The 22736-nt window shown below is 42.0% G+C and overlaps 1 protein-coding gene across 1 annotated transcript in view; it reads left to right on the forward strand.

The window, feature by feature from the left end:
- The window catches only part of TET1 (tet methylcytosine dioxygenase 1), a 66166-nt gene that overhangs the window by 6829 nt on the left and 36601 nt on the right, over positions 1-22736 (forward strand). The window contains exons 2-5 of the mRNA XM_041427226.1: positions 3847-3897; positions 17620-20149; positions 21352-21442; positions 22039-22132. Coding sequence (XP_041283160.1) covers positions 3847-3897; positions 17620-20149; positions 21352-21442; positions 22039-22132 — 2766 coding nt within the window. The remainder of the gene's footprint in view (positions 1-3846; positions 3898-17619; positions 20150-21351; positions 21443-22038; positions 22133-22736) is intronic.

The raw sequence follows: 22736 nt of genomic DNA on the forward strand, positions 1-22736 counted from the left end.
TTGCTCCTCTTCCTGAGGAATTCACACTGTGCCTGTTTGCTTTGGAGCTGCTAAAGAAGAATCCTAAAATATATAAGGGAAAACATTTTCTTACTTACTGAATTTTTTGAAAGGGCAGCCCAGTAAATAAAATGTAAGGAAGCTTTCATACGAAGAGGAAAAAGGATTTATCTTGGGTTACTGTCCCTCTCAGAATGAACAATGCAGGAATACTTCACAGTGAAGAGTTTGAGACGCTTACCCACACAGGATTATGATGCTGCCACATTTTTGTCTTGTCCTTAAAGACTGCTGTTTTCTTAACAGTATTGCAGTTACTGAGTGCTGTTTTGTTCCAAAAAGCAGATTTAATTCCAAGAAGTGGTCTGCTTTGCTGCCATTGCATAGTGTCAGGGCTGTCTTCATGAGTTGCAGTGTGGCATGAGGATTATGTAGGCTTCAAAAGCAGCACGTGGACAGGAAAGGTGGCTCATGGTTTGTTTTCTTTTCTCCACGGCCAAAGGGTTCCCGTTTTGGGCAAGCAGGTGCTGCAGATGGAGCCTGGGGCTGATGGGTTCCAGCTCCTGGGGGAGCTGCTGCCCTGGCCCACGGGGGTGTCAGGCTGAGAGCTCCAGTTCTGGGCTGAACTTGTAGGGCTTCCTGACCCCACGGCTCCCAAAGGCCCATCAACTTACACTGCTGCTGAGCTGGCAGTGTGGGGAGCCCTCGTCTCCAGGCTGCTTTCTTGTGAAGGCTGGCCTAGAGCAGAGACTAGATGGAGCTAAAGTAGGGATTTATTAAAAGATCTCAGATAGATCCACCTTGGGCACCAAAATGGCCACACAATGGACAACAGGTCACAGGGTTTCACACTTGTGTAAGTTCTGGTTCATTTGCATATTGGAGCTAATTGTCCAATTACAGCTTTAGCCCATGCAGTCCCATCCTTCTTTTTCTCTCTTCATGCTACACTGTTTATGCTCTTGGGCCTGAGATTTGGATCAGTTGTCCTTGGTCCCCAGCTAGAGAAGGAATTGTTTTGTCTCCCTGCTCTGTGAAGACAGCTCACTATGCCCTAATATGAAGCCCAGAACTACTAAAAGCAGTACAGAATCTGAAAAATATAAAAGCTAAAACCTGAAGCATCATTTTACAGGGTTTGTCAAGACAAGGTGCCCACATTTTAGGGTCCTGCTTAGGCAGAGAGCCCTCTTGGATTGAAACCATCAGCTGGAGAGAGCTTTAATTCCTATTAGAACTAAATAGCTAGATTTAGGGGGACCTGTAGTCAACAAACTGGCCAAAAAAATGAGCTCACTGAGTGTTTGTTCACTTGGGTTGCCCAAGGTGTCTTGAGACATCTTATTTAATTGCTGTAATCCAAGTAACACGAAATATTAAATAACAATAAGGGCCTGCTTGTCTGTGGGTTTTTAACACACTGCTGAAAAACCCAGACATATTGTAATAGGATGCTGCAATTCAAGTTGGTTGGGAGCTTTCCAGTAAGCCATTCCTTGAATGGAAAATGCTGAATGAACAGGAACTTTTCACAGCTACTATCTGTCTTAATGCAACTATTTGGGGGAAGTTTCTCGAGGATTGAGAAATGAAATTTGTTTAAAACTTAAAAAGGGAATGAGAATTATTAGAACATGTTGGTGGTAAGGGGTTTTTGCCTGATGCAGACCACGGGCTTGAACTTTGGTCTCCCACATCCCATCTGTCTCCTCTCGAATTTTGAAAGTTTTGCTCTGCTTTGGAACAAAATCAAATGCTGAAATCTGGGAGAAAAAAAAAAAAAAAAAAAAAAAGGAATTCTTGTGTTCCAGCCAGGCTCAGCTATAATCAAGAAATTTAGACTTTGTGGTATTTATTTTACAATAGACTCCAGAAATATTTAAGGCAGTTGAATTTTAAAAAGTGCATATAAAAACACTCCTGAGTAGGATACCTGAGAGTTTTGTGAGGGGATAGCCCACAGCTAGAGGAGTTTGGTAATGTGTGTGATGAGCAGAGCTGCACGCAGCCTTCCCTAACCCTGCAGGGCAGGGAGTTGGAGTTGTGCAGTTCACTCGAGTTTTACACTGACACTCATACTCTGTGGGAGTGTAAAATAATTACAGCTCACAGTACTTTGCCATTTCTGTGTTCCTGGGTGTGGACCATAATGCAGGCTAAATTACAGTGAGACGGATTAGTTTGTGCTCTAGTTATTTTCAGAGGCTGAATTTAATAAGTTGCCTCTTCACTGCTCCTTATTTTCTGTGTTCATTCTTAAAGCTTTTGTGGGGAAATTACTTGAAGAGGTTTCTTTCCTTCCTTGTGTCTGAGGACCTCAACATGAGGTTACAAGGAAACCTGAAACTGCTGTCCAGTGCATGCACCAGCCTGGGGTCTAAATCACCATATGGGGTCTTAGGTTTCTAAGCAAACAAAATACTGTTCCTTTTTTCCCCCTGTATTGTAAAGGATCTAAGTAGCCAAAACTACCAAGAAGAATCAAATCACTAAGTGTGTGTGATTTCCACTCTCTCATTCTTAATGTGCAAAAGCGACCTTTGCAGATGTGGGGTATTTGGGGGAAAGAATACAAATCAGTATTTTAATTTTACCTTATCCTAAATCCTATTTAATACATCATTCTGATGCAGCAAATAAAGAGTTTAGATACAGGGTAGCATCAGACAACGAAAAATGGGTGACAGCTTTCTCTGATTTAATTGCTACCCTAGAGAATGAGTTGTGTGTCCGTGAGCATTTCTGCTATTGAACTGATTTGGACCAAGAAGTGGACAGTAATTACATTACAGTGCAGCATTAGATAAAAAAACAGATTGCAGTTTGTAGCTGATGAAAAGGTGTTCTTACTGGTTTTTATCTTTAGTGCATAAATCCATGGCCAACGTTCTGGTTTAGATGTCAGCTGCGAATTGTTTCAGGGAATGCTTGGGTGCCCGCAGTGTTAGGTCCGGTGTTGTTGGTTTGTTGTCCCTGGTTAGCCGAAGTCTGTGATCCGGGAGGGCTCGCTGTGACCCCTCCGTCCTGCTTTCATCCGGATGGAGTTTGGAGCAGGTGGAGTCGTGGCAAAACAATTGCACTTGATGTTTATACGGTGGCCAGTTCCACGGCAGTCCGTTGGCAGTAATTTGTTCTGTTGGCTGCTGCAGGAGTGGATGGAGCCGGGGGTCTCTTTCACCGGGCCGGGCCGCGGGCTGTAGGGTGCGCTGGGCTCCTGGCCCCAGGCGGGGATTTTGAGAGGGCTGCTGCGGCCGCGTCCCCTCGGCTGGGGAGAGCAGGTGAAGGCAGGCCCTGTGGCTGCGGCCTCCATCGGGGAGCCGCGATTTCCACTCTTTCCAGGGGGACCCGGTTGCGTAGCCCCGCCGCGGCCGCCGGTGCCCGGCGATGGATGCCCGGTGCCGCTCGCGGAGAGGCCCGGGGCTGCGTCGCCCGGTGTGCGCACGCGTGCGGGTGCGCGGGGGCCGTGTCCTCGCCTGACCCCGTTCTCATCGCGGCCCCAGCCGAGCCGAGCGACCCCGGCCCCGGTGCCCGGGACGGGCGGCCCGCACCGCCTGGGCCGTGCCCTGCGCGCTCCCGCGGGGCCGCGCGCGGCCGCCGCTGCGGCAGGAAGCAAAGATGGCGGGGCAGGGGCGCCGCCGCCGTGAGGGGGAACGCGGGGCTCCCGCGATGTGAGGGGCGCCGCGGGGGCGGCGGACGGGCCGCCGGGAGCCGCCGCCGGCCCGTGGAAGGGCCGCGTGTAAAGCACTCGGGGTATTGCAGAAATATCGCTGTTCCATAATAAAAAACGGAGGTGTCTGCCTGCCTTTGTGACCACAACTTATATTCTGCAATTTGATGTTTTTTTAGGTCCTAACAGAAAACAAAAGGCCTCAGAGGAGGAAGCAAAGAGTTTTAAAGGTAACCGATGATTGCTTTGATATTTATCCCTTCCCATTTTGAGCAGCATTTTTTTGTCATACAGCCCAGGAAGGCAAAGGGTTAAACGCTGGGTAGCGGCGCTTTCCAGCTATTAAGCAGATTAGCTAATTCTAAAAGCACAGAACATGTCCTTTCTTTCTTCTTTCTCTCCAGCATGTTGTAGACATATTTGAACCTCCCTGCACAAGTCTGCAGACCAAAAGTTTGCTTTCCCTTGCACTGAACGTTCCCTTTAATTTCTTCTCTTCCTACTTTCATACTTTCAAACGTACCAGTTAAATGTTTTTAGCATACAGGTTTTATGGCATCTGAAATTTCATGGGGGAAGTCAACGTTAAACTGCAAGCCAAGTTAACAAAAGTGGAATTTTTGTACTTACTTTACTGAAGTTTTTATATACTCTCTTTCTTTAAACTTTAGAATGCCTCAGCTGAAACTGAAAATCCTGTAAACTGTCAACAACCTTCAGTTTTAGTGGTAACATATTCCTTCCACACTTCTAAGATGGCTATCTTTCATGATAACAAAAGATTGGTCTTTCAAATGCAAATATCTTAGTTTTTATACCAAAAATACGAACTTGCTACACTCATGGCTAATGTTTTGGGTTGTTTGGGTTTTTTAAAAGTAACAGCTAGTATATTGGTATTGCTTCTCTCAGTTAATCTTTAGAATGGTTTTGGATAGAAAAAAGTCATTAATTCTGTTGTTGCAAACTAACATTTTGGAGGATGAATGGGGCAAGTAAGAGGGATGGTTTGGGTTAGATGAAGCTAGTGAAAATGCAAACAAAAAGTATGTTGTTAAACTTAGTTTGTTGAACTATTCCAGCTAAATGTAATAAGATAGTTTAGTATTGTTTCAGTACACTACAATTTCAGAAGTTATTTGACATAGTGGGTTTTATAAATGCTGACTGGTCTGTAGTGTCATTTTAGTTGAAAACATCCCAATTTCTTAACAGCTGTGTTGTCATTGTTGCACATTACAGAAACTTTGGTAAGACAAACCAAAGTTAAGAATTAAGTAAGGAGCAGATAACCTGTCCAACCTGAAGGGTGTCTGTCTTTTCATGTGTAGTAGTTGTGCAAACCACCTACCTGTGTGCTAACACTAATTGTGTTTTTATAATGCTGGCAAATGTTAGGGGGCCTTTTCTGCATCAAAATATACCCAGAACAACAAAAATACTAATGATTTTGATTATTCATTTTCATACTGCTGCTCTTTGTAATATACCACATGGGTGTAGCTAAAATTTGAAGTATTTGCTCATTCTGTCTTTTGTGCTGTTGACAGTAGTATGCAAAATAAGGAGTGTTAGTAAAGGAGTCAGTTTATAATGTGTAATTGGTGTGATGCCTGTTCTGGCAAAGAGTGGGAAATGCAGTTTTTTGGTCACAGACAGAGACCTTGTTTTGGGTGTCTGCCTGCAGTCGTGGCTCGTGGTTGGTCTTGAGATTTTCCTCTTGAGTGCATTTTGCCACTGTTTGTGATTTGATGGCCCAGCAGGTTGCTATGTAATAGGAGTCTGTCATTCCTCTCCTTTCCAAAAAGCCTTCTGAAGAGTTTTTTTCCACCCCTGACTCTTGAATGGAAAGGATTGTCTGGTTCTGTGTGTGTGTGTAGTATCCATGTCAGCCGTTGCACCTGGGTTGATTTATGGTTTGACTTTGCTGAACTGATTCTGTGCTATTTCCTCTTTGGTTTTAGGTACTGTTTTGGTGTTTTCTAGTATTTGTATTTGTTTTGTAGAGCTGGAGTGTATTTCCTAAGAGTTTGTCTCATTGCATCCACCAAAGAAGGCACAGTGCCTCTGAAGGCATCTCATGGAATGCTGCATTGGGGTTGGTGGGTTTGGCCTTTGGTTTTGGATGGGAGAAGAGAGGCTGGGAATCTTAAATTACCTGCATCTCTGTCAGCTGCAGTAAACTTTAAAAAAGCTGCATACTTTACAGACTTCTTTACTAGGGCATTTTTTATAAATGTGGCATTATGTTATATGGCTCTAACCTGGTTTCTCCTGTTGGTGGGACACCATGTAAAGTGGAGTTGTCCTGTCTGTCAAATTATGACTTCAGTGTTTGATTTTATGATTGGTGGTGGCTGAGGGCATCTGACCAGTGACATTTTCAAAATTCCAACAGGATATGTCCTTTTTAATTTGTATTTTCTTCAAGTAGTATTCTTAGGCTCCTTAAAGGAGGATTTGTAATACTTCCTTGCAATCATACATGGAGCTTTGGGGTTTTTTTCCTAACTGCTAAGTTTTGATGGATGCACATTTATTTACTTACAGGGTTTGTGTTCTAGCTGTGCTGCTGAGGACCAAACCATTCACAAATTCTGTACAGGGGAAAATAAGCTGTGCTTTCCAGTTGCAAATGGGTTGGACAGATACAAACAAGACTAAAAGTGATGCACACTATTACACTGTACCTTTTGTGTACTATTTACAGTTTTCTATACCTGAGTCTTTAATGCTTCTTTCTGGTTATTGGGAGACTCGTTTAGGAAATTCATCTGTGCCATAAATACTGTATTAGGTTCTCCATGTTTATTTTGAAATAGCATCTGAAATATTCATCACTTCTAGCAAGCAAGTTCTCATTAAAGAAAGAAAGCTTTGTAAGGTCGCAGTAATGGATACAAGGGAAGGAATATACTTAGTTGTCCTTAGGGTTTATATTGTGTTCTTTTCCCAGTTAAGCAAACGCTTCTTTAGTTTTATTCCTGGTAATGGGAAATCTATATAGAAGGGATTCATACTTAAAAATTAATTTGCTGCATTTCTAAAGTCAAATTATACACCCTGCTTCACTTAACATCATCCTTTTTAGCCACTTACTGGTGTTCTGGCTGAGTTTGGGCAGGGCAGTGCACCTCTTCCTAAGGATGCGGAAATGCTTGCAGTCCCTTCCAAGGTCGTTATTACCACAGAGCTTAGAGGAATGGGGCAGTAGCACATGGCCTCATGTTGTCAGGGAAATCTACCCTGAGCACATGCAGGCAGCAGTGAGCAAACCTCCCCGTGGATCAGAAGGCAGCTGCTGAAGCTCAAGCCGTGGTCTTTCCTGGGGGTTCTGGGAGCCAGGGCTGCCTTTGGGACGGCTGCAGGTGTTTGTTGTCCTGATGGAGATGAAAGAAACCTGACAACAACAAAATAAAAGGAAGAAGAAAGAAAGGGAGGGGGAAAATAGGGAAGAGCCTGGGAGAAATCCCGAGTGACATATGCAGTGCTGGGTGAGTTTTGTGGCTGCCTGCACAGTCTGTGCTGTGTTGTGTTTCTGCACAAGCACTGCAGCGGTGATTGGGGAGCCAGCAGAGCGCTGACGCTGCCTGCTCACACTCTGTCACCTCCCTCAGCTGAGGGCAAGCCAAAAGCCAGAGGTGACTCAGTATCTAGAACTTTGGGGTGTTTATAAACATCATACTAGGAACATGAAAGCTTTTATTTCCATTGAGGCTGCAAATAACTGATTGAGCACCCTCTTAATTTTTCTTCTCCAGATACACAAAGCATAGTCTTGTAAAAAAGCAACTTTAAAACGTTAAGTGTCCTGGGCAGAACTGCTGTTGCCCTTTTTATGATGCAATTTTGGTTTTGCAGCTTAAAGAAACTAAAAATACACTTTTTTGATCAAGGCCATGCATGTGTTAACAAGTTTTAGGAAAGCAAATGCTAAATTTCATGATTATGCTTGGAGTGAGCAAGGATTGAACTGGTTTTGAACACTTAATTCTAGATTATGGTGTATATTTTTAGTGCAGAATATCTGCCAAAATATTTAGCTGGATGAAATTAAATTTTATGACTTTTTTCCCCTTTAAACTGAGATATGAGTAAGTCAGTGGATGGAATTGCACTGCAGTGGAACTTTACAGGGAAAGGAGGAAGAATGGTACAATACAAATTGGAAAGGATGCTGTCCAGAAAGGACTTATCATATTTGTTGTGGTTTTTTTTTAAATAGACATTATCACCTTGGAGCATATTCCTTAAATAAATACCAAATAAAATTGCTTTGAGTACTGATTGAAAGTTGCTACTTGTTTTTTATTCCCTGCCTTTTTGCTCCCGTTTTTTTGGTAGGTAGACCTTACTTTTGGTATTAGAGCATTCTACACAAACCAGTTAACTTGTATTTTTAAAAATAAGGTAATTAACTTAGCTGTTACCTGGATTTTTTTTGACATTTTTTGAAAGAAATGTTCTCTTTTTCACCTTTTTCGAGCTGAATGTGCATCTGTCTAAATGGGATAAAATCTTTCATTTTTGTTGCTTTTGGTAGACTTATGCAACCACTTGATGTGAGCAGGCATGATTGTGGTTGTGATTTAGCACAGGGCATTTGCTATGCAGCTTTCCCAGCACTTCCACATGAATGCACTCATGAACATGTGAAGCACTTGCATGTTGTTTGTACAGTTCAGCCAGGACTGCTCATGTACGTAGATGTTTTTGAATAGAGCTCTAACAAAGAAAGCCTTTGTAAGTGATCTGTAAATTATGAATCTTACTCTACTTTCTAATCCTTATTTTTCCAGTTTCTGGTGGAGTGGAAGCCTGTCCCTTGTGAATTCTTTCCTGGGGTGTGCAGAGATGCTGTGCTGCCCTTGCTTCCTGTTCCTGGAGGGCTCCCTTGTTCTGTGCAGTTCTCTCCCATCCCTCCTCTCCTGTCCCGTGCTGCTCTCTCCACAGCTCCCCAAAACGCTGAGGGAAGAAAGGCACACTGCCCTGGGGAGGAGACAGGGAGGAGCAGGGTTTTCTGTCTTAACTCCTTCGTTGCTGTAGCAGAGCAGTTGTGAGCATAGTGCCCCTCCTCAGGGATTGGTGGGGGCTGGGAAGTGTTGAGTGAGGCCAGGCTGAACCTCAAGAGCGCAGTGGTTTTGGGGGGTGGGGGGGGTTGCTTGTTTTGAATCCTGATTTATTGTAGATCTTGACTCTGATGGTCTGTTTTAGTGTAGGGCCTTCCACTTCATTGGATTCAGAAGTGGAGCTTCGAAAAAGTAGAAAATGTGTTTGTGATCAAAAAAGTCATAAAATATCCAGTAAAAGTAGCTTAGCTTTTGGAGAGGGAGGAAAATGTGCGAGTGGAGATGAGGGTCAGTTGTGTAGGTATATTGATTGATACATTGTTTAGATGTTCTTAATGAAGTGTTACAAAATAAACACAGGGTTTCTCTTCCAGGTATGTTGCTTTGTTGGGATTGTTTGCATTCACTGCTGCATTGTGAGCGTTACTCAATACTGGTACTTGCTGTGTGTGATGCAGGCATTGAGATAGATAACTGAGATGGCTCTGCCAATTCCAGTAATCTGTTCTCAGTGTATTGCTGGCCATAAATTTGTTGCCAGTAATACCTAAAAAACCCTTTGAAAATGGGTGCTGCCTGTTTAGGATCTGATACCATATGGCTGAGCAAGTTTGTTTATTGCTTTTAGCAATTGATGTGGGGGAAAACCATTGAGAAGCCCTAAACTTACCTGAGTGGCAGCAGACTCTTCACATGTGTTCTTTTTTCTTTCTGCCATGTTATACGAAGAATTTTGTTTGGTGTTACTGATTATGGGAAAGTTAATTTAAGTGATACTATGGCAGCAAACTTTCCCACTGGCATTAGTAGGAGCCTTGCTTTTGTAGAGACCAAGAGATCTTATTTGTACTAAAATAAATTCTTAATTATAGGGTTTCATTGGGGAGGTAAGAAGAATTCATGCTTTCTTTTTAAATGTATGAAACTTAAATGATATAAAGAAAAAGGAAGACAGCATTTCAGCAACTAACAATAATCCCTTTTCATTCATTTGTGTAAAATTAATTTATAGACTATTGACAACAAGGCTGTCCTTGTTGTCCTAACAACTTTAATGTTAAGCCTTCTAGAATATTAGGATTTCTTGAAGCTGACTTACAATTGAGTGGTTTGTGTCTTGACTGAATTCCTTTCTCAGTGTTTTGTTGGTCCTGTCTGTATTGCATTATAGTTTAATCAGTGCCCTATAGTAAAATGGGGCTCTACATTTAATTTTCCTGAAATAAGGGGCTGGCTGGACTTTTGAATAAGAGGAAAAACTGCTGTGTGTTCATAAATGCAAAGCATTCACTTTAGTGAGCTGGTCACTGAGTTCTGCAGTGCAAACACCACAATTGCAGTGCTGCTCCATAACAGCAGTGCTCTGACTCCAGCCTGGGAGTGAAAGCTGCTGCTCCTGTAAAGAGCAAGTGGAAGTTACAGTGCAAATTCTGCCTTGAGCTTTCCTGAAACCGTAGGTGTGCAAGCTCTCAGGTAGAAAAGGGAACACAATTTGCCATTTTTTAGGCTTTTCTTTCTCATGAGAGTAAGCAAAACATGGATGAAAAATCCTGAATAATGCTGCCTTGTAGCCTGGCGCCTTAAGAGATCAGCATGACTACTTCTTTTTTTTTTTTTTTTTAATCTGAGTTAAAAAAGCTGCTCCTGTCACTGAGTTTTCTATTTCTGAGGTGTATTAGTTACTCCTTTTTATCTTGTGGCCCCTCATCGGCTTTAAAACCAGGCTAGAATGGTGTTGTGTGTCCTGAGCAGTTCTGGTCTGAGAGCTGCTACCAACATGCAGTAACTTGTAAATAATATAATTGGTTGTACAACAGGTGGTGGGGCACAGTCTGTGGTCCTAAGTTAAGGAGCTGAATATCTTCCTGGTTAGATTACAGGAGCTGTGGAAAGTTATGTTGTTAGTTTGACAGTTTGGATCTTTATTGCAGCGAACTTAAAGAGAAATTGTCTCAGTTTGGTTTGCATGTGGTAAACCCAGGAAAGATCATTGTGAACACTTCTTCTTGTGCTGGGAGGTTGTAAGACTGTATCCTTTTATTTGGCTTAAACATATTTTTTTTAAAGATAGCTGAAAGAACTTGAATTTGAAAATGCCCATGGATGAAAAGTGCATCCAAACACCTAACAAGATGCTTTAAAAAAATTCTTTGCTGTCTCTGTCTTGTTGCAAAAATGTGCACCATAGTTCAAGGCCAGTCTTCTCCAGCCTTGACTTTAAGTCATTGAGTCTTGTTATACTTTTGTATACTAGAACAAGGAGCCCTCTGTTATCAGCATTCTTTTCCACACAGACTGAGCAGGAGTTTGTGGCTTTTCAATTTTCTTTCTCTTTGGTAAATTGGAGAGAGTGAACTTGAGTCTTTCACTTCAAGATGTTTCAATCCTTTGTCGTTCTTGTGGTCCTTGGAGCCCTCTCCAGCATATCAATGTCTGACTTGAATTGGGGATGCCAGAACAGGATGCTTTATTCTGCCAGCAGGTGCAGAAGTGCCAAGTGCAGGATTGAAAGTAACCACTCTTTTCCTAATTATATTGTTATTTATGCACCCAAGAATCTTAACTAGCCCTTTCAGCCATAAAGCTGTACCAGGAGTTTCTATAGTTACTGTGCAATCGATGATTGACCATGTTAATGTCCTCCTGAAAGGCAATGCTTTCCAAGGTAGAAACCTGCCTTTTGTAAATACAGTCCCATGCCTCTTGCTAAACACAGAATGTCTCTCCAGCTGTAATGAAATGGCTGGCCTGCCAGCTTAATTTACAAAGCATCATGTCTGGTCTTTATTTGTTATTTTTTATAAGTATTAATTTGCTGCTCTTTCAGATTGTTGCTAAGGAGGTTACACATGACTGTGATTTGCTCCCTGAAGCCCCTCTTACAAGCACTGTGTTGATTCTCCATTTGCAGGGAAGGGCCAGGCAGCACTTCCTTAACACTGTGCTGATGGTTTCATAAATGAGTGGACCACAAGGGACATTAGCTAGGGTGGGTAAATTCAGAGACTGAATTTCTTTCATCTCTGCTTTGGAGCTAGAGCGCACTGGGGGAAAGTTCTCTTAGGGAATACATATTGTTGCAGATTGTATCATTTTTCTTTTCTGGCTTAATTGAGTGCTATATTTACCAGAGCTGCCAGGGTCTCTTTGAGTGCTTGGTTTCAATGTTGATGACAAATGATTGAGTAATTCAAAACACCAGTAAAAAACAAACCAAACCCAAAACCCAAGGAAAACAAAAATGACCAGGCAAGATGCTTGTTTATATTTGCTTCTGTGGCAGAAAAAGTGCTGTAATGTTTGGGGTTTTTTCTTTCTTTACAAATCAAATTCTTGGATGCCTGTGTAGGAGAATGGGGTGTCCTTCGCCCTGTTTTTAATTGCTCCTGTTTGTGGCTTTTACAAGATAGGTATAGGAGTTGATGGAAAACAATAATTTGAGTTTGTGGCTGAGAGAGCCCATATCCAAGTAGTCATCCAATAAATACATTTCCATGGGAGCTGCCATTTGAAGCCTTTACAGTCAGAATTAGTGTCCTGTAGTTTTTAATTTTGTAGTAAGTGTATCCTTTGGGGTCTGATACTGTAGATCTAAGAAGTCTCACTGAAGCTGTTGCACAGGGTGGGTGTGAGGGCTCTGCTCTGGTAGTGGTGTGGGAGGGAAAAGGAAGAGAACAAAGGTATGAAGACTTTGAGGCCATAATGTACTAATTCCTCCTGGAAAGAGACAATAAGGAGCTTTTCTGGTGAGGAGGTTGGCTGCTATTTGAAGAACATATAGGATATAAATGTAGATTAAATGGAGGTGAGACTGAGAGCTAAGCTGTAGCTTGGAGAATCATCTTTGCTGTTGTGGCTACAAATATGGAAATAAAAGTATCGAGCAGCTAGAGCAGACTTTTCAGCTGTAGTAAGATCCAGTGTGAAATGCTGCCTTGCTGTGATGCTCAAGTTGGTGACTGGGTGGTGTGATACTCAGGGAAGTTGGAAGTGAGTGGGATACCTCCAAGAAAGCCTGTATGCCATACCCCAGGTCAGGTTCCTTTCTCCAGATTTGCAGAACCTCTTGTTCCTCTGAGTTTCTGTATAAACCAGTTTCTGTGGTAAAACTTGTCAACATAATTTTGCCAAATCCTGTGCTATCCCTCAATGCCGTCTGTGAATGCTGCTCTCTTGAGGAACAAAACACCTTGTACGTTCAGGCTGTGTTACATTAACAAAGGTCCCCAATCTGTTTCTGTGCATTAAGACTTATAGGAAATGTGCCTTAGCTGAGCCACTGTAGGAGTGTGGTACCCTGAGAGACTCCCCCATGTCCACAGTTATGCAGTGTGCTGGGATCTGCTTTATGCCTGTGGTGAGATTGATGGAGAATATTCCTCAGCTTGCAGCTTGGCCCCTACTCTGCTATTCTCTGTTTTGGGAGCCTTCTTGGACACCCTGCTCAGACTGCAGCCTTGGGCAGCAACCTATGGCATGTTGCTGCTGTCTGCAGTATTGGCAGTAGTCAGACATGTCGTGTGGTCTGAAATAGAAGTTTATTCTTAGTTGTATTACTGTATATGCCTTTAATGAAAAAAAGTCCAAGAAGAAATGTAGCTGTATTCAGGAGATGACCTATAGCTTCCACAGAATCCCACCTTATATCTGTCTCTGTTCTAACCAGTGCATGATTTCCTACCTAGCACTCTCCTACACAGCACTTGGCATAAGCAACTGCTTCTCCACACCTGTGCTCTGTCTCCATGTTGCCCCTCCTATCCATGTCTTACCTCTTTTTCCCTGTATGTTGATCCTGTCCAGTGCAAGTCCTTGATTCTGCTGAATTTCTACATGAATTTCTGCATGTGCTGGGGAGCAGACAGTAGACAGCAGGAATAAATGACAGAAGAGTAAATTGCTGCTGGTCAGCTGTGTGGTGCTTTCTTGCCTCTTGGTGAGGCAGTGATACCTGACTGTTGGACCATGAGCCAAACACCTTGTTTGAATGTTAGATTAAATACATTTGTGTTTAATTCCATTTACGTTTGTATTTTTCCAAACAGTTTTTCTGAAGCAGCACTTACATTGTGGGTTTGGATCTCTGAGCAGCTGCCAGCTCTGTCCCAGCTTGGAGGGACATGTGGGGCTGGCTGTGTGGCTGCAGACACTGCAGCAGGATCCAGGCTTACCCATGGCACTGCAGCTTACAGGTGCTTCTCACCCACTCATCCTTTTGTGCTGATGAATTTTGTGACCCTGGAGGAGCTGTCTTTTGGGTCATCCCAGTTTTGGCACAAGCAGGGGGTGCAAGTATTTTTTGGTCTGTTGGGCACTGGGTTCACATGGGACCTGAGCAGAACCTTACAGGGAGGGCTGGTTAGGGGGTTTGGCGTTAGTTGTCGTGTTACTCATCAAGACTTGCTTGTAGAGGCATTTTATCAGTAGCTGGACAGGGCATCATCTGTTATTTCTTGTTTACGAGAGCAATTGGCCCTGGTGGTGTCCTTTAGTAGAGTGTTTGTTGTTACCTCCTGCAGAGGTTTGAAATGAGACACACAAATCAATGGCTTGCTCGCTGCTCAGATATGGGAATATCTTTGGTGTTGCTTAAGCGTTACATTTTTTTTGGGAGTTGGTGAATTCTGCATTACCTCAGGGGCATCATGTGTTAAAGGAGAAGTTTTAATAGTAAGTCTGACTTCAGAACGTCAAGTGATTTTCTGTAACTGGCTGTTTGTGTGTGCTGGAAGCATTAGCTCACAGAGGAATTCTTGTGTGTATGTATATGTGAGATAGTGTTTGGGTGAAGTTTAAGTAACACAGCCATGGCCACAGCAGGCTCTGTGGTTCCTGTCCTGGTGGCAGACTAGTGCAGAGCCTAAGCTTGAGCATGATTGGTTAGTGGCTCCTGTCTCCTGGCAGAGTAGAGCTCCTCTTAATGACAGGGGAAATTACTGGTATTGATCTGCTTTATTCTTCAGCTTTTCACTGCATTTGTGTAAAAGCCTCGGAAAGTGATCAGATCAGACTTCTGTGCTTACCTCCTGTGAATGAATGTTCTCACTGTTGCTTGGGGTTGTGCTATCCTTGTCTGTACTTTCCACTGGATTTTTCACATGCAGGTTCAGGACTTGAAGATTGATTGTTCCTAGGTAGAGAGGAAGACTCAAGTGAGCTCTGTCCCTGGTAGTGTGTCTGCATTTCTCTTTGTGGTGGGAAATAAAAACTTCCCATGCTAACAGACTATCCAGTGGTCTTTTCTGTTTGTGAGGGAAAAGAAACTTATCTTTTAGTAGCCACTGCAGTTCAGTAATAGGAGATAAAGCAACACAGTGCTGGAAAGGCAGTGTTTTTTGATTAAAACAATAACATCTGATTTAATGAAGATATTTTGTCTTATGTGGAAAAATAGAATATGAGTTAACTAGCTCATGCCAGTGATATGATTCATCTGGGGGTTTTTTCTTCCTCATTGCATGTAGGCAGCTTCTAGTAATGTTAGTGGAAAATATGAAGTATTAAGAATTATTTTTTTTTAAGCAATTCTACCTTTGCTGCTGGGATCACTGGAGTTCTGTAGGGACACAGTGCTGTACCTGTGCAGTACTAGCAGATCAGGGAATATCCTGAGTATTTTTGAGCATAGCAATGCTTTTTGGTCAGATAAAGTATTTTATTGAGAAACAGACTAGTTGGGAGAACTTGGTGACACTTTTATACTGGGTGCTGTCTGTGGATTCTGTGTCAGATCTTCTCATCTCTGCTAATTGTGGATGAAGCCTCTCCCTTTCCTATGCCTCTTATTACTCCCAAATTACCAGACTTAAGTTATTAGTTTCTTCAATGTAGTGAACAATCCCTATAATGATGAATGGAATACAAATGTGGTGTTGTGTTGAAAATGTGCAATTGATGGGGAATTAGTTTTCATCTATTTAATTTTATGTCTGCAGCCTCCTTATTGTCTGATTAAATAATTTTTAATAAAAATTTTACGTGGTTGGGAGTCTTCTGGATTGGTAGAGATGTTAGATGTACTTTTGCTTAAGAAAGAAGCAGAATTGTTGTTCTTTCTGAAGTTAAGTCAATTGAATTTCAGCTTTTGTGCAGGCATAGAATTGTGGGGTTTTACTCATTGATGGTGGACCCTTAAAATATTTCTGGTACAGTGACAGAGACCTGTGTGATGCGTTTACCCCTGCTAGCAATTCAGCTTTTGTGGATCCCTTAGAAAGTGCTCAGTGCCCCCATGGGTCTGGGAATCATTCTCAGAAAGTCACCAGGATCCAGAGGAGCTCCAGCTCACTGACCATTAGTCAGGGTCTGTGGGTAGTGAAAAGACATTAAATAAGGAATCCTTTTGTACATAATATTGACTTAGCTGCACAGGTGCTGGACATGTTTTTACACAACATTTCTGTGAGAAATTACAATGCCTCTCAGAACATCTAGGATGTGCTGTGGATTCCTGGCGTTGTGTTTTATCAGTTGCAAGGTGACCACTGAGCTCCACATGGAGCTGCCTTGTTTTGTGTGGGGGTTTGTGGCAATTCCATCTCGATGGTTATAATTAATCATAAATTAATTAAATAAATTCAGTTAATTAAATAAATTAAATTAATCAAAAATCTATTTTGCATTTCTTTTCCTGACTTTTGTCAGGAGTCAATGCCCTTTGTTGGTTTGATCTCTGAGTTAACTGAGTGGTTCGTCCTGGTGGGATTTTCTGGGCACTGCTGTGAGGTACTGTGCCTACATAGGATTAATTAGCCCCTCATGTTGCTGATATTTGATTTGAAAAGCAGTCCTGGTTTTCTTTTAAGTATGGTTTAAGATTACAGGGGATTGAAGAACTCTTAAATGTTGCAATCAGATAAAGGAACAGCACTATCTACTGTGATTTAAAATTATTTTAAAAGAAAATTTAATGTAAATAAAATCTGAATAGCATAAGAAAAATTGGATTCCTGACTTAATTACTGTTCTGCATAAGTTTCTGCCTTAATTACTGTTATTTTTACTTTGTCTAACTCCTTACTTCATATCCATAATACTACCTTAAGGCATATATATTTATATATATATTCTCTTTCCAGGACACAATATTCTGACTCTGTCTAGATTTTGACATTGTTTCAACCACATGAACGGCATAATATCAGTGAAGATGAGAACATATTTAATAAAGCACTAAAATGTAGCATTTACTAAAATATAGTTTTGAGTAGCTTACATGAGAGACTGTTGAGAAACCTGGAAATTTCCATCTAAATACAGAAGCTAAACAGCTGTTTAAAGAGTAACTTCCAAGTGAGCTGATGTAAATTGGCTTTCTATTCATTTCTGCTTAGGGTTTGTAATTATTTAAGGACTTGAAACAAGAATGGTTGGTTTTCAGGATTAGCTAGAGTATCCAACCAAGTGGTGTATTGGTTAAGCCAGTTTATTGGTCTAGCCAAATGAATGTAATTATGCCAAATTACTGCTGAACTCTGTGATATAATCCCTTGGATTTCAGTCTTGCTTTTAACATAAGTTTTTTTACGCTTTTTTAATCTGCTCATGCAAATTAATTCAGAATTGAATCCTTGCATCTCATTTTAAATGCTAACATCCTTTATCTGACTATTCATGTCATTAGTCTCCCACCACCACACTTACCCAGTTTCCTCCTCTGTCCCTCAACAGTGAGGAAAAATAGCTATAAATATGGATAGGGTCTTTAGCCTTCAGGTTATTTTATATCTTCCTGTTTGGTTTATTTTCCAATGTCTGTGCCTAATTAGGGTATTCCATGTGTCTGTCAAAGCAGGGTTTAATTGCTGTAAATATGAAGCTTCTTGTTTTTAATGTGCTTTGAACAGCTGTTACAACAAGGGTTTTTTTATTATTGTTTTACAGGCAAATTTAGAAAACAAAGCAGTAAATGGCCGCAGACCAGAACTCATGGAATGCAGTATATGTGGTCATGGTGAAAAATACAGGGTGAAGACAAACCAAGCAGTACCCATTGAAAATGTGCAGGCTAAGGAGAAAGAGAGAATGACTGGCTTGGAAGCAGAGAAGTGGGCACATACCGAGAAGCCATCCTTTGGTGTCCACGTCAACGGCGACATCCATGGAGCCGTGACGGGCACCGAACACTTGAAACACGCTGACCACAGCGACAGGGCAGCCTCTCCCAGTCAGTTCACTGAGCCAAAAAAATCCTTGGTGCACACCATCAAAAATGGCATAAACATCCTGCATTATTCACCGCCAGAAGCAGTTGCTTCACTGGAAAATGTATCTGCAGAGGAAAGGACAGATTTGACGAGCAACTCCCACATGCAATGGCCGAAGGGTGGCAATCTGAATAACGTAGTGAGCGCTCTGACAAGTGGCACTGGCTGTGTTCACCCAGAAAACCAAGGGAATGTTTTAATGAAAGAGGAAAACTGCACCTGCAGCATCTCCGAGTATTCTGAGAAGTCAGTTTTGCAGACAGATTCCAGCTTGGATGCGCAAGAAAGCTTGTGTTGTCCTCTGCTGCCTGAAGGGGAGCTGCAGGCAGGGAAGGATGGCTTTGAAATACCAAGTGTGGAGACACAGCCTGAGAATACTGCACTCCAGCCCACTTTCTTGTCCCTGATTAAAACCAGAAATTTAACTCTGGAGCAGGTTGTAGCTATTGAAGCTTTAACACAGTTGTCTGAAGCTCCTTTAGAAACAACTTCACCAGCTAAAAGTGAAAGTACTGAACGTACAGGAGAAACAACTTCCAACTTGCTCCACAGTTTTAAAAGGGATATCTCATCCTCCTTTACATCCTCTGCATTACAAGAAATCAAAGACACTTACTTACAGAATGAGCAACAGCTCTTGGCTCACTGCGCTCACTCGCAGAAGCAGCTCCCTAATAAGGCAGTGTTATACAATGGCCAAAGTTCAGTGTCTGAATTGTGTGATAAACCTGCCAATCTGGCTGGGGAGATGTATAAATTACAGTTACCCTCAAGAGATACCAAAACTTTATCTGACCTAACATCTAATACAGCATCGTTTCCGGGATACAATTCCAACAAAAGCTGTGCTCGTGAGCCAGTCACCTTCGCAGGGTATTGCAATGCTCCGTGTGATGTCCAGCATATAGGGAACAACTTGGAAGCTCCTGGCCAGTTAGAGCAAAAGCCATCGTGTAGTGATTTGAAATTGGAAGGTGGTTCTTCCATTAAAGAAGGAGGAATTCACAGCCAGGATGAAGAGGATGTAGCTGCACAGCTAACTCAACTGGCAGCCCTGATTGAATCAAACCAGACAAATCCAGAGCAGAAGAATAACATAAAGGCTTCACTGCTTAATCTAATATCACATGAGAGGCAGCCAAAATATAACCAAGATGTGTTGCAGAAAAAAGAATCTGTGTTTTTTAGGCGTAATTATAGTTCCTTACTGTTAAAGCAAAAGCAAGCAACAAATAAGAAAGGAAATGCTGTGCCATTGAAACCGAGACACAAAAAGAAGCCCCAAGAAGCACGCTATCAACAAAACAATCAAAACCAGCTAGAGCTGTTGTCATGCCAGCATAGTGAATTGCAGGACATTTGGATATCATCAAAACTGCATAAGCTTGGTCAAACCATGCCACAGGACTCTAGGGTAGCTCCATCTGAAAAAAAATCTCCGAGAACCAAAGTACAGAGAGCGCTCAGTCAAAACACTTTAGCATCACAAGAAAAAAACAGATTATTTCTTCCACAAGCACAGATAAAATTCCACAGGTGTTCACCTGAGGCACCGCAGGAGAAAAAAAAAGACAGGTTGTTTGGCTGTGAAGTAGTGAATGAACAAATGAAAACTGTGGGCTCCAGTGACCCACTAGGTGCTGATCCACTGAAAAATGAAGTTGTTGCACGTAGCCAACACAACGACCTGTCCTCCCGTAATGCTGTGGCTGGTTCTCAGCTGAAAACAGCATCCTTGTTGAAAAGACCAACTGAAAACCTACAGATGTTTACAGAAAAATGTAATTCTCAGGTACAGCAAACAGCAAATGTCAGTCAGGTGCATCCTTTGCCATCAACTTTTAACCGGTCTAGCCTGAGAGCTAACGAAATGTGTAGTGAAAACAAAGCCTATGTTCAGCAGGTCAAACAACAGGTAGATCCGAAGTCCCAGGTGCTGCCTGTTCCCTGTGGTGGGGCCCAGGTACCAGGTTCTGCTGAAGCTCTCAGGAATATGGAGTGTGTGGGTGAGGTGACCGTTCTGACATCAACCAGATTGGGTACTGACCACGCCCAGAGCACAGGCGACTCAGGGTGTTCCCCAGCAAAAAACACGCTCAGCAGTTTCCTTGAATCACCTATGAAGTTTCTTGATACCCCTACAAAAAATTTAATAGACACACCTACCAAAAAAGGACAATATGAATTGCCAACTTGTGACTGTGTTGGTAAGTGATTTTGCTGACTTTTGCCTGTACGTTTCAAATGGAGGTGTGCTCACATTGCTTCCTCTAATGTGAGGAGGTGTATGTGACAGCTGTTGCACAAGAATTGGTGTTTCACCATTAGAATACAGGACGAAATTACCTTTCCCCTCTTTGCAACTTTTGCTTGGTGTTCTTTGGGCCTGCAGAATTGAGTAGTTTTGTACTGCAGCTGGCAGTTTAAATCCTCCACTTAAATTTAAACCTGGAGGAAGGGGAGCTTTTCTGTTCGTTGCTCTGCCATTGCTGACTGGTGCTTTATTGCACTTACCTGCATTTTTATTGCACTTACCTGCATTGTTTCAGGTCATGAATTTGATGGTCTAGAACTGGTTTGTGCCTGAGTGGGCTGGGCAGCAGTGTCCTGGTATATTGTCCTTGTTGCTTAAATCTGTTAGACAAGCAGGAGAGCATAGCTGGGGGTGGCCTTGCTCCTGTCACTGTGAATCCTGATGGCTTGAAAGAGGCCAGGCCCAAGGCTCCTGGCACCTCTGGCCGTGTGGGGAGAGCTCGGGGAGCTGAGGTGGGGCCACGTGCAGAGTGACTCTGTTGCAGCAGGAGATGTCCGAGCAACCTCTGCATGGAGGGCTGTGCAGACCCAGCCTGCCTGGGGGTGTCAGACATTGTGTTGTCACTGTGAAGGCACCCAGATGGAAAGGCAGGTCAGAGCCTCACAGCAAATGGTCTGCAGGCAAATTTTCGCCTTGGCTTCTGTGTTCTGAATCAACAGAGGGCTTGTTTAGAGGCCTGGGTTGTGTTTAGTGTTCTGCACAGCATGACTATCAGTTAATTTATTTTACTGCCCTCAATTCCTCTTTGTCTGAAATGAATTAATAATGTTCCTACCAACAAGGATATTGGGAATTTTACTTAGTTATTACATGCCAGCTCCTCTAATGAAAGTTTTAAAGAATGCAAAATATTGCTGTAATTAGAGTTTTACTTTATAACATTAAAAAAATACTAGCAAAATCATTGGAGGAAATAAGCATAAAATAATTTCAAAGTGTCTGAAGAGAAAAGCCTGTCATACTCTTTATTCAGGCTCAAACTTTGTGTTCTCATTTAATTTGGATGGCATTTCTGTAAACTGTTTCTAAGTTTACTTTTAATGGGGTAAATAAATTTTTGGATGTGCCAATATAGTTTTCTTTACCTGTTTACAGAGCAAATTATAGAAAAAGATGAAGGCCCCTATTACACACACCTCGGGACAGGACCAAGTGTTGCTGCTGTGAGAGAAATTATGGAGAACAGGTGAGGAAAATTCAGCTTTTAATGTCACTGTAGTTTTGACTGTCTAAACAGGGAAGAAATGGAGCTCTGAGAAAGGAAGTGCTGTGTTTAGCTTTTTTTATTGAACTTTTGTCAGTACTCATTTGTAAAGTGTTTTCTTGTTCAGATGTGCATGAGGTGAGCATGAGCACTGCAGGTCCAAACTCGTGTGTCTTTTCTGAGCCCAGGGCTGGAGTTCAAGTGCAGTGTGTTCTGAGGTGCCCTTGAAGTCAATAGGAAGGACAGAGATCAGCAGCTGGCAGAGTAAGGTTTTCTGGTGTCCTACCTGTGAAGAAGCTGTGGCAAACTGGAAAAAAAGGTCATAATAGTGACTGCACTAGGATTTATGTGAAGATAACATATCCTAGTGGCAGAAGTTTATCAGAAGAGAGATGTCAAAAACTACTCTTACAAGTAGGGTTTTAAATGGAAAGGTTTTTTTTTTTTTGCCTTTATAAATACTTTGTTTTTCTTCTGTTCTCAGTAAAAATAAATTCATTAATCTTTTATTGCAAATGTTTCATTTTTCAAAATTTTCTATAGTAGTTTGTTTTAGTCATGAACTTGTTTTAATGCAGGTATGGAGCAAAAGGAAGCGCTGTGAGAATTGAGGTGGTGGTTTATACAGGAAAGGAAGGAAAAAGCTCTCAGGGGTGTCCAATTGCCAAGTGGGTAAGTTTTTATATTAAATCAATAAAGCTGTTTTGTGTGGCTTCAAATGATGTGTAGTCCTTGACCTCAAATCTGATCTGATCTTTAGTGAAGATCTGATTTCTAATTGATTGAAAAGTCTGCCTGAATAATGAAGGAAAACAATTTTTTCTTTGTTGTTTAAATTTAAGGTATGTTGCTGTATGTTGTGTACTGTGGTTTGAATGAGTGTGCAAGGGAGAGGCTTAACAGAGCTAGCAGAGATGAACAAGGGTACAAATACCTTGACAGTGTCTGAAGTTTTGAGTGTTTTGTGAAATATGTCATTGGGAATTGTGAAAGAGAGAAAAGAAGAGATGGTTGCTTGGGGGAGTTGGAAAACTATCCAAGAACATTTTTAAAAAACCTTTTCAATTGCATTACCACTTGAAGAAAAGAGAGTGATGGAAGAATTTCAGTCTCATATGCCAAGAGGTTCATTACTATTTTTGACGAACTGAACTCAGTATTTGAAAATGTAAATGTTATGATGATAGTTTTCACCAAAGTCTTGTCTCACATTGCTTCATAGGAGCCAGGAAATGAGGTAACAGATACAGGCTCCAGGAGAGAGCTTGGAAAGAAT

The sequence above is a fragment of the Onychostruthus taczanowskii genome, unplaced genomic scaffold, assembly GCF_017590055.1.
Source record: "Onychostruthus taczanowskii isolate IOZ18803 unplaced genomic scaffold, ASM1759005v1 scaffold98, whole genome shotgun sequence".
NCBI classification, from domain to species: domain Eukaryota; kingdom Metazoa; phylum Chordata; class Aves; order Passeriformes; family Passeridae; genus Onychostruthus; species Onychostruthus taczanowskii.